The 12,870-nt window shown below is 41.0% G+C and overlaps 1 gene segment (V, D, J or C); it reads left to right on the forward strand.

Moving 5' to 3' along the window:
- The first annotated feature begins 537 nt into the window (after nucleotides 1-537).
- LOC122807991 lies at nucleotides 538-1,282 on the forward strand. The segment is given in 2 exon segments: nucleotides 538-639; nucleotides 837-1,282. Coding segments are annotated over 2 exon segments (396 nt in total).
- Nucleotides 1,283-12,870: the final 11,588 nt, after the last annotated feature.

Below are 12,870 nucleotides of genomic sequence, written 5' to 3' on the forward strand. Positions count from 1 at the left end.
AAGTCTGAAACTCAAATGCATGTAATTATTTAATGACTTTAATTCTTAGCTCATCCCACTGATTTGTCAAAAAAAACATAATTTTTATGAGGAACACACCAAAATATGAGGTAAAAAATCAGGACATTCTGTGAAAATCTGTACAGATGAGAGGTATGCATCTGTCCCCATGAACTTTGTGTAACATTTGTACTGTATTGCAGTACAGAGGAGTGTAAAGATTTTTAATTAATTAATTTATTTATTTGCTTCATCTTGTTCTTCATAGTACAATGCGAGTGTACTGTCATGCAATGTATTTGGATGACTTTTAAATTATTTTAATGGATTGTGCTGACTACACTGCATTGCATTTTCAAATTCCTAAGTGCGTTGCACTGTGCTATGATGAAATTAGTGGTATCATGTAACATTATACTGCATAACTGTAATTTTCATTTTCATCTGACACAACCATTCAGCTCATTCCAGGCTCCACCCCACATTTATGCAAATGTACATAGTGACATTAGAACAGCCTGATCATAAAAGGCTTTAAAAAGTTCGACACAAACAAAGTATTAGAGAAATTCTAAGCCACTTTGAAAATGATTCATCTTGTAGAACTTTTATATTTCACATATTTCATACTCATGACAGGTACGGATTCTAATGTTATGAAAAGCAGAGGCAAATAATAATAAATATATGCAAGCTATATTCCCTAGTCTCCCTACATTCAAAACTTTATAGAGCTTTGATCTGGGATACAGCGCAGAAATTGTATTATATAATCATAATTACAGCTGATAGTTTTTTTAAGTCTGTTTTTTTATATATATGCTTGTTTTCTACAGATGCAGACGATATTATACAGGTACCAAGAGTTCTTCTAAGGGTAAAAGGAGAAGAAGCCAATCTCAGCTGTGAACAGAAACGAGATGATGAAACAATGTCTTGGTACAGGCAGAAATTTGGTAAAGGTCTGGATCTAATTTACTTTTCAGCTATTGAACACAGTCAGGACAGAGAAACTGGCGTCTCTGAGAGGTTAATAGCAGACAGACCAACAAGAAAGAAATTCCACCTAAGCATCAGAGATTTACAGCCTGAAGATGCAGCGATATATTTTTGTGCAAGTCGCAGAGGCACAGTGCTTAATCCCTGCCAGATAGTTGTTCAAAAACATACAGATGGCTAGTATTGTTTTACTGGCCTATAGGAGGCAATGTTACATTACCAAAGGGCTTTGAAACAATGCAATTGCAGAATTAAATAAATACAAATGTCATAAAATACGTTTTGTTTTTTGTCAGCTCACCAACACTGTATTAACAGTAAATAGCATTCTAAAAGAAGTCTGCCATTTTATGCATTTTCCTTATGTCCTACTCTTTCCGTATTTGGAATAAAATGGCCTCATTCTTGCAGCTGGCAGGATGGGGAGTGGGAAACTGTTTCTTTCATGTAAAAAATGCTGGTGACATTCAAAGAATGATGGACATTTCATTTACTGACAAAGTTTCACAAGGACTGACAGATCTGCATGCAGTTCATTTCTGGTTATGTCTTGGAGCAGGTCTGCAACTGCTAGATTATGCGATTAGTGGAATATTCACATTTAGTACCAGTGAAAATATTCATACATTAACAATCTTCCCCCTGAAAAATAAATGGGCTCATAGTATTATTCAGATATTTCTGCATATGGCTCACAAGTTTTTGGAGGCAGTGTTGGGTTTGTCACTGATTTTAATAGTCATTTTAGTGCCTTTTCCGCTGTACTTCTGAGACCCTTCGAGTAGAAAAATGATAGTTATGTGATCTGCCTCTTAGTATATATCCTTAATATAGTTTCTGTTGGTCCTACATAAGTAGTTACAAGGTGTGCAGTTGAAGAGACCAATGAGGAGTCAAGCTCACTATCTGGTTGAATGGCTTGCTCAAAGTCACACATCAGGCAGCTCATAGCCTTAATCCTCTGTGCAAACTGCTAGACTGAACATTCATTTTCAAATCAAATTGATATTCCTAACCTCATTCTAATCTATGCACATTCCTGACATGATACTTCTTTTCACAGGAACCATTTTGGCACTTGTTTCTGTTAATGCAACTGACACATCAGAGGCCAGAATCCTTAGATCCTAGAAAGAGGCTCTAATGTAAATGCTCTGTAAAGAAGGTTTAGGGCAACTCCTTCCAACACTAGCTCTGTCTCTCTTTTAGTCATTCATTTTGACAGCATCATGAAACAGGCAGTGTACACAGAACTAAGAGAATATTTCTTTATCATGTGGCTCTCTGAAATATCCAGCTTGAGTTTAGACCATAGAGAATGCCTGCTATAGACCTGGATTGGGAATCAGTATAAGCTGCAGGGTTTGATTCTCAAATGGAATAACTAACAAGGCTTAAAATGGTCCATAAGGGCAATTAGTCAAGTTCTGACCTATGAACTTTGTCAAATTCATTGATCTTTTTTGAATTGTGAATTATAGGCAATATATGTGGAGATGGTCCTTTCTGAGTTACCTGATGTTATTGAACTGATACATGATGAAGTTCTCCTATGTAAGCTAAAGTCTTTTTTGTACAGTCTGGGAAACTGAACAAAGAAAGAAAGTTACTCAAGAAACAGCAGAGGTGGGGAAAAGAAACATGCAACACTGAGGTGATCTTTCCCCCTTTTCATTACTGAATGATAAAACAGCATACACATCTCCAGGTTTTGTTTCCTACTGCTGTCTCTGTTAACCACATCATAAGACACAAAACCATTCTGTATATTTCTAAACTGGCCTAACATACTTCAGCCAAATGTTAAAAGAAATTCCAGTATATTACATTACATTAATAGGCTGCGGTGGTGCAGCGGTTAGTGTTGTCGCCTCACAGCAAGAGGTTCTCCCGTTCGATTCTCAGCTGGAGCGCCTTCTGTGTGGAGTCTGCATGTCCACCTCATGGTTGAGTGACATATAAAGACATGCAGGTAGGTGTGTGTGTGAATGGGTGTGCCTTCTTTGAAGGTTGGGCGTCGGGCTGGCAACTCAGCACCATCAAAAATCCACTGCCAATCATTAGTGGACTGGAGTTCTGCTGCGGCAACCCCTAACTGAGAAAAGCTGAAAGACATTACTAATGCCAGTTCATTAGACATTAATGGCTTCCACCAGTTTCATATAGTTATTCTGGGATGTGATCTGATTAAACATGGGAACTATTAAAATGTGATGTCCTTCATTGCCCCTAGACCATGTACATGTCATCTTCCTTTAAGGTATCCAGTGTTTATCAGTAATGTCCATGTATGCGGATGACCTGCTCCAACAAAAAATACATTTCTTTTGTTGGTGCATGTTCTCATATCTCTCATTTCTGCACCTTATATTTAACTAGCTCTCAGCTGTGGGTGATCTGTCTGTCTGTCTGTCTTTTATCTGTGTGTCTTTGATTTTGTAGCAACTTGTGACATTATTGCACACAACATAGAGAGGGTTTGATAGTGATGAACTAATGTGTATGGTTCTCATTAGGAAACTCACAGATGATAACTCAGTTCTTGCTGTTGAATCCAGGCACTTAATACCCCCTCCACTTCATTTTTGAAGCATCTGAAATCATATATTTCAAATGTCCACAACTTTGCAGAATGTCCAGACTTTTGTTTCAGACTTTTGTCTTTTTCTCATAAAATTTATAGTTTTCTGGCAAATTATTGAGGACTGAAGTAACTAATAATGAAATTTATTTGAGTTTCAGACTTCGTATCTTTTAGAAATTACACAGCAATAGAAAATCTATTATTTCAGCAACATTCTACATTTTTAAAGGTTATATTTAAAATAAGACCCTGATTTTGGACTATTGTCCTTAATTATTTTTAGTTCTGTCCAAAGGTCAGTCCCACCAAATATGGCACCAATGTCACCCACCAGAGGCCTTGAAAAACAAGTTGAGGATCCTGGGGAGTAATGAGGCTACCACACCCTGATAACAAAAATAATGATGTAAATATTGCCAAGACAGCAATGATCAATAAAGAACTTACCATTGCTCCCATCATCTCCTCACATTACACATCATCTCCTCACATTACACATCATCTCCTCACATTACACAAACTTCACAGTTTTGTACAATGTGTTTTATTTCTAGTTACATTTTATCAGTACATAATATCAAATGTTCCTTCCTTGAACTTCTATATGTTAGGACGTGATCCCTGTATCTCAGATGCATGCTTTCATGCAGCAAAGTCTGATTTTTTTACTCTGTTAGCCTGAAATAGCAAACATTAAATACATGACAGCTCCTGCCTTAAATAGCAAACCTTGACTATGTGAGAGTTCCTCTCAGTGTGGAATACATGGGCTAATGAGATGATGTACTAATTTCACAGCACCAAACTCTCTTGCAATAGAGTCTCAGCTGGACTGAAGCTTAAAGTCAGAACTCTAAGTTAGGTCTGGTACAAACATTTAGCTTGCAAAGTTTCTCTGTGTCACTGGTAGTGCTGACACAATCCCTCTCACTTCTAAATCTCTTCCCAGGAATCTTCTTCTTTACACTCATTTATATTGCGCTGCACAAACACCAGCAGTATACATGAGTTTACTTGTAAGATACCCATTACAAATCATATTTTTTTTAAAGGCAATAATCGCTGGCTCACCAAAGACCTCATATGCCTTAGATACAGGGTATGTGGCATATGAAACGCCTCATACACTGCACAAAACAGAGAACAGTTCACTACTTTAATGAATTTGGCTAAAATATTCACCAGAAGATACAAACAATATTTTTACAAACTGGTTAAATTCCCTTCAACACTTTTGAAAGATATCCTACAACTTGGACAACAATATAACTGGTAGATCACATCAAAAAGATCCATCCAGAGGGCTATATTTGCACCACTTCAAGTTCTTTATCCCCCACTCACTTTGTTGCCGAATTCTCCTTATTACCAAATTCAGTACAATCTAAGCATCCAAAACTCACAACCATTCCTCCCATTCATTAAACTAATACAGCCTCCATACTTCTGATTCCTTTTTAGAACCTCCTGCCCCCATTCAAAGCTATAAAAACAAAGGCTATCATATTAATCTGAGAAAAAGTGCAAACAGATAAGATGCCCCAAGCCTCACACCTGGTTTATTGTGTTATGCTAAGATTTCATCCTGGACCTTCTCAAGAACCTCTGCCTCACTAAAGGAGTTATGGCTCAGCAATAAAAAGTAGCCATAACAAAACATTTAGCTCCTGCATATTGTGAGAGAGATATATATGTAAATCATACATGTTTTACACAGGATTTCTTAATGTTTATTAATTTATTTGTTTCAAATGTCATAATTCCTCCATATATGCATTAGTGATATGGGACAGGCCTGCCACTCTTTTAATGGCTCACATGCATTGACTGTGCTGGTCTCCTTGTGGCTAGTAATGTATTGATCTGTTCTTTATACCTGTGTCTCTCTTTTGGCCTTGTGCAGGTGACTGTTATTATTCTGTTGGCAGCTGTTTGACATTAACAACATATCAGTGTGTGTGTGTGTGTGTGTGTGTGTGTGTGTGTGTGTGTGTGTGCGTGCGTGTGTGTGTGTGTGTGTGTGTGTGTGTGTGTCTGTGTGTCTGTGTGTGTGTGTGTGTGTGTGTGTGTGTGTGTGTGTGTGTGTGTGTCTGCCTGTCTGCCTGTGTCTGTCTGTGTGCGTGTTTACATGTGTTTGTGGATGTGTGTTGCTATGCAGCCCATCTCTTCATGACAAATATAAGAGCACAATACACTATTCTCTTTTTTGCAGCACAGCAAATACTCTTTGTGAGCACTTGTATTTTGCCTTAGACCTTCTTGCTGTTGGAAAAAGGCACAACTCTGTCAGTGCTGGTCAGTATTTGATATATGGACTAGTATTTTTTCCTTGAGGTGTTTTCATTTACATCAGTTTTCAAGCAAAGCCATCTATGAGGAGTATAGAAGAAGCTGCAGATATATTTCCACCCCCATCAGCTCTCGCAGGTCTTATGTACAAAGGTAAATACAATTATGGTGTGAGCAGGGCTTCTGTATAGCACACAGACTTGGGCAGTAAAGACAAAGTAACTAAGAGAACCTGAGATAATAGAGATGAAGTGTCTGAGATGGGTAGTAGGATACATGTTGTGGGACAGAAGATGAAATAAGGACATTTGGAGTGGAAGCTAAAGTAGTGCCAGTTGCAGAGAAGGTCAGTGAGAACAGATTACTGCAGTTGAGTCAGATGTGCAAGAAAACAGAATACAATTTAGTGAAGAAGATATGAGAGAGGAAGACAGGCAAGAAGAACACTAGAAAGGATGAAGACATCGAGCCATGACATGGAAGGATTGCATGACAGAAGACCTGCAACATCTGGATTTGACTGTAGAAGAAGGTAGAGGAGTGGCTCTGAATCAAGTGAAGTATCAGTAGTTGGGACAATACTCTTACCCCATAAAAAAATGTGTAAAAGGAGGTTGTTGTTACTGCTCATGCTGATGATGCTGCTGATTTATAACAGTGACTTAAAGGGCCACAAATCAGATCTACTATTGAAAGCTTAATTATTTAATGTACAGAGCTATGATGCTACACAGTTTATAAACATTAAGGGGAATGCAGCAGAAAATATGACAAGTGAAAAGTAAGTTCAGTGTCATTAAAATTAAATGTTTATGAAACTAACAAAATCCACTTTGTATGTATTTAAATAGAGTATCCCAAAGATGGGCATTTAGGGACCTTCAGAAAGAGTTCCCCCTACTGCATACTTGTATTGGGAGAAATAGATAATGCCTTAGACCTCTTGCTAGGTAGACAGAGGTAGACTTACCAATACCTTCTAAGATGATACTGACAGCAACCTACCAGACCTTACCTGACAATCTAAAAATATGAGAAACCTCATCAATTGAAACTGTCAGTAGAGATAAGGTTCTTTGTTGTTGAATATTTTACATTTAAATGAAACACTTTGCCAAGTTGCCTTGTTTAAATGTATATTATCACTCTGAATAAAGCAATCAATAATATTGTTGCACTGGACATTTACTGTGTTGCTTAACTAAAATTAGGCAACCTCTAACAGCCTTACACTAGATTTGAAATGACTTTCTGAGTTTTGTCATATTGGTTGCTAAATTCAGTTTGTTCAGGCAAATAATTGGTTTTACTGGAACACATCACATGTAGTAAAAAGGTTTCATACTACAAACAACTTGAACATAGACTGACTTTAGATAATCCCAGGGATTCAGTAAGCTAAAATCCCGTGTCCGTATAGTGGCTCAGCCTGAACACGGATATCTGAGCCTGTGAGATTCAGTAAACCAGGCTGGGGCGTGCACGAGCCTGGCAGCACTATTCTGGCACAGACACCACTGAATAATGCTAATTAACTATTTTGCTGGTGAAAATCATTTAAATGAGGTAAATTAGCGATTCAGTAAGATGGAAGGCATCCATGCCAGAATAGTGTTCGCTGCAGAAATGTATTCGGCTACTGGCCGAATACATTTTTGCAAAAATCAAAATGGATGCATGACAGCTCAAAGTAAAGCAAGTATTATAATCCTTAGGCATGCCCATGGCCGAAAATATGGCCATTGGCATGGAAAAGTGTTGCAAAATTATTAAAATAAAAAAAAAAAAATTTGGCCGATTTCGGCCGTTTAAACATAGGCCAGCAGTACGCGCAAACAGAATAGTGCTGAAAATGAAAATAAAAATGTGAAATGACATCTGCATTTTGCCATTATAGTCTATGGCATGCAGAATCAAAACAATAACAGGTAACACTAGTTGCTAAGGAAGAAGGCTGTGGTGTGGAGGTGTAACTAGGGACTAAGGCAAAGGGGTATGCAAATGGGCAAATTTCACTGAATCACAAATGGGACAACATTCTTTGCCTGCACCTAACTGTGCAGTAGCTATAATTTGGCAGTGTAAGCAGGAGGAGCAGCAGACATGATAAGGGTGTGTGTCATGCTTGGTGTAAGCATATTGGAGCTCCACGGCTCACATTTGAGTTTAGCTAAGCACAGATAAGCAAAGGGGGTGTGTCCAAGGCTGTATTGACTAATTCCATAAAAAGAAAAGCTTGTTCATATCCAGAGGAGGGCCATTTCTACAGCAAAGTGTTTACTTTAGCTAAACGGGTTTGTGCATTGCGCAACGGGTTCAAAACAACCCCCTCGCCTGAAAATAGCAGGTCTGTTTACATTTGGGCACCGGGTTTGCATGGTACAACTCTGGGCTTAAAAGGGGGGAAATGGGAAGGAAACAATGGGAAATAGCAAAATAAAAGCAATCAAGCACAAATAAAATAGCAAGCAGGTGGAATGTATCACAGCCAGCCAATCATACAGGCAGCATCTGCAACACAATAGTATAAACTGGCAAACACCTTTCAGTCTGGTTTTCCCAGAGTGTAGTGAGGAGGATAATGCTGACAACTGCCCCAGACTGAGGAGGAGGAGAAGAGTGTTCAGGCCCAGGGTAACCTACTAGGGACTACATGATCTGGAGATAGTTGAGTGCTACAGGATGGACAAAGTCAGCAAATCATTGAGCTGTGCCGGCCTCAACTTAGACCCAGAGCCAACAGAGGGGAACCCATCCCAGTGGATACCAAGGTATGTGTAGCCTTAAGAGTACTAGATACAGGTACTTTCCAAAGACCTACTGGGGACATCATGGGGGTCTCACAAGCATCTGTATCCAGGGTATTCCACCAGTTCCCGAATGCCATGCTACTACATGCTGGTGAGCACATTTACTTCCCCAGCACTCGTGAGGAGTTGACCAGCAATATGCGCCTCTTCCACCATGTAGCAGACTACCAGGAGGTACTGGGTGCCACAGACTGCATGCACATCCACATCAAAGCACCATCCGGTGAGCAGGGTAGGGTCTACATAACCCGCAAGGGCTTTCCCTCCATCAACTGCCAGGTCATGTGCAATGCCCAGGGCATTATCATGAATGTGTGTGTTGGCAGCCCGGGAAGCTATCATGACTCCCACATCTGGCATTCCTCACAAGTGTATCAGGGATTTGCCAGGGGGGACATCCTGTATGGCCATTTGGCGGGGGATGCTGGCTATGCACTTGAGCCATGGATGATGACATCCATCAGAAATGCACATACACCCACACAAGAATGCCATAATGAGGCATACACACAAACCAGGATCATAAAAGAGCATGTGTTCAGGATGCTCAAGTCACAGTTCCACTGCCTTGACATATCTGGTGGAGCCTTACAGTACTCTCCAGCCACATGTGCACACATGTTCATAGTATGTGTCATGCTACACAACATGATCCTGTGGAAACAGCTGCAGCAGGAACAGCACGGGGAAGGGCCACACAGCCCCTCATCATTTCCAAGGTCCCCACAGGCACAGAGGGACTCAGAGGAGGAACCCCCTGAGCCAGCTCCTGTAGGTAGATGGAGGTGTGTCCAGTATGACCTGGCCTTGGCAAAGAGGCAATGCATAACACACACACTGACACTGTAAGCACCCAGGGACTGACACCTCTCTCTGACTCGCACACACAGTAAAATGGATGACACACACATCATACTACCTGTAACTTACCATGTATAGACAGTGTACTGCATGTATCCGACATAGGCAGCCCTCAAGCACTGTCCACACAACTGCCACAGGTGCAAGGTAAGTCAGTCTCCTTAACAATAAATTAATGTATTAGTATGTTCTGGTAGCATATCTATGGTATTGCTGCATGCATGTAAGGGAATGGGGTGGCCTACTGGGATAGCAGCAGACAACTGACAGCTATGTAAGACACCAGGAAATGTTTGCCCAATACTGGCCTCCCCACACTATGCAGTAGTACCCAAGGTGACAAATCCCACTGCAGTATATATGGGGGGCCAACTAACTGAGGAGTAATAGGTCACAGGCATGGATGTCAGTGTGGGGGTCCCATACTCATCCCTCAGCCTCACCCAGCAAGTCAGCTATAGAAAACCATAAAGAAATGTCGGGAAAAGGCCCACAAATGGTGACAATGATGAAATACTCCCCTACAGACTTACACAGTGATAGCACAGCAGGAATTGCAGTTGCAGTAAGGCTCTGAAGGGTAAGAAGTCAGAAACTCAAATGTATGCCATTACAATCTGACCTATGATATTTAGTGATATGCCTCAAGTCCCCAAGACAGGGCACAATAGTATGCTAAATGGAGCCACAATGTAAATCAAATATCAGCACAGTCTGTGCAAATGTGTATAGTTGACAGGTGTGCTCCCCATATTCCCATAGAAATGAAGTAACATGTATGTTTGCAAGGAAATAGCAGCAGAGCACACATTGCCAGGGCTGTCCCAAAACACATGATAACTTGTTATATGTCCACAATATGAAGGGGTCAATGGGCTATGCATGTGTGTGGTTAATACTATCAGGATTTGGCCAACACCAACTCCCAGCTGTTGTGTTGTAGTAGCCTAGGTACAGTGCTGTCTTGGATAGAACCATGTTCAGAGAACTGCAGTGCCAATTATTATGCATGTCAGCCACACCTATGGTAGGGGATGTATAGACTGACCAGATGTCAATATCTGTTAATGCAGAAAAGCTGTACAGGTCATGGACAGGGGGCCACACATATGGACAGTACACAGCTTGGTGCAACCTACACAATGCCTACCATACCTCTCAATTGTACAGACCTATTGCACAATGTCCACAGGTTTGCATCATAATTGTGGTCTATATAACATGAAATAGTGCTTGCCTGGCAATGCATTGGCATGTCACATAAGACTACGGTCAGAAAATAATGACAGATTGTAGTATCAGACTGCATACCCATAGAAACATGCATGCTACTGCAAAACCTGTTATTGAATCACCTTTCTAGGTTTGTAAGGCCAATACTTAAAAATGGTCCCTACATGTAGGCCTCTATCCCCAAATCACTTATGACTTTGTCCAGATGTCTGGCTTTCAGACGTTGAGGTACCTGAAGGTCAGTGTACTGCCAGCGTATAAAAGGCTGCCACCTTTCTGTGTCAGCACTGACAACATGTTAGTAGCCAACAACCATACCCCTGGAATGACACAAGCTGTCACAAAAGGAGCACAAGTATGCCTTGTATATCTGTTTTGCTTATCCTAACATTGCATTTGCCTGCCAAATATTTGCCAAACAGGAAAGGGTCATGTCAAAACAGCAATGGCAGATAGTGGGGAAGCAGACATCAAACCCATAAGAGCAAACTGGTCTCCCGACTGTCTATGTTTGGCAGAACACGATTAACACCCTGTCCCCATGTGTGGGCCTTTGTCTCACTGTTATATTTTGGCCTGTGTAGATGTCAATCTGTGATAGTACAACAGCTAGGCCCACATGTAGCCTCATAATAACATATAGCAACACAAACTAAGGACCACAGCAAATGGTGTGGTGCAATGATGGACAACCTGCTAAATAGGTACATTCAGAGGTGTGAAGTCCACAACCCTGTGTGTGATGTAATGGCATGTACCCCACCCACATCAGAATTACAAATACATAACAACAGCCACTGTGGCCAAAGCCTGTGACTGGACTACAGAAGGACAAAAAGATACACATAAGGGGAAGGGGAGCCACTGGCCAGATAAATGGAGAGTGTGCACACCAGAACAGATTGTGCAGTAACATAGGTGTCATGCAGTGTAAGGGGTCAGTAAACATCACCTGCAAATACACAACACATACTCATGCAAGTGGAGGTCTGCAACAAAACCCAAACAATGGACACCTCAGAGGCAAAATCACATGAGAACCCCACAAACCTACGCACCACAGACCAAGTAGACTCCACACACAAGAGTCTTGCAATCACTGAGGCCTTATCCCAATCCCCAAACATCTACCTTACACAGATAGACTAACAGCACTGTCCCTCTACCCCATTCCATGCAGACTATGCTGAGGTGACCCCTGTCTGGCATACAAAGCAATCCAGACCGTGCCTTGATGGGACTGTAACACATCTGGAACTCAAAGCTCAAAACATCAACCTGTAGGTATAGCATCAACCTGGGCTGTGTTATCAGTATGGCTTGTTGGTGTGACAGATACATGTACCACACACTCCCCCTTCTGTGGAATTCACTCCCTGTCTACAGTAAGCCAAGTGCCTCAATACCCCTAGTGATGTGTTCCCTGTATAAGTGCACGGGAAACACAGAAGACAATCCTGTGATCCCACCTGGGTCTCTGCTGGACAGGGGCTCTGTGTGCTGACATGTCCTAACATGGGCTACACTTCTGTCTGTGTGGGTTATAAGGGCTTCAGGGCCAATACCCCACTAACGTCATAGCAAACCACAAACCTATACACAACTGTCTGTCAGTGGCTCACCACATTGCTCTGTACTGCTCTGCCACTGACAAATTCACAGTGCTATGTGGAATATACTACACACATAATGGACATGTATGCACAGTAGAATGCACTCTGTACACACACCCATACCTCCCAACCTCTGACAGCAAAACATCTGGACAAGGTCATTAATAAAAGTAGGACAAAGGCACAATGATAGGCACGTGTTGTAAGTATTGCCCTTACATATTGAGAAAGTTGGTAGGATGAGGGGGTTTTGCAGTAGCGGGAATTGTCTGAAGGTTATCTAGTCTAAAACAGTAATGTCTGTTATTATTTTATAACATCAGTCTTCAATTATATGCAACTAACGTGCCATAAAAACTCATCTTTATGTAGACTGGACATAACTTCTAGGCAAACACCTGGACAATCTGCCAAAGAATGTACAGTTGAGAGGTATGGCCACACCAGGATATGACTTCTCAGGTAAGAAAAATACCACAAA

The sequence above is a fragment of the Protopterus annectens genome, chromosome 8.part0 (genome assembly GCF_019279795.1).
Source record: "Protopterus annectens isolate FY-2018-M chromosome 8.part0, PAN1.0, whole genome shotgun sequence".
Taxonomy (NCBI): Eukaryota; Metazoa; Chordata; order Ceratodontiformes; family Protopteridae; genus Protopterus; species Protopterus annectens.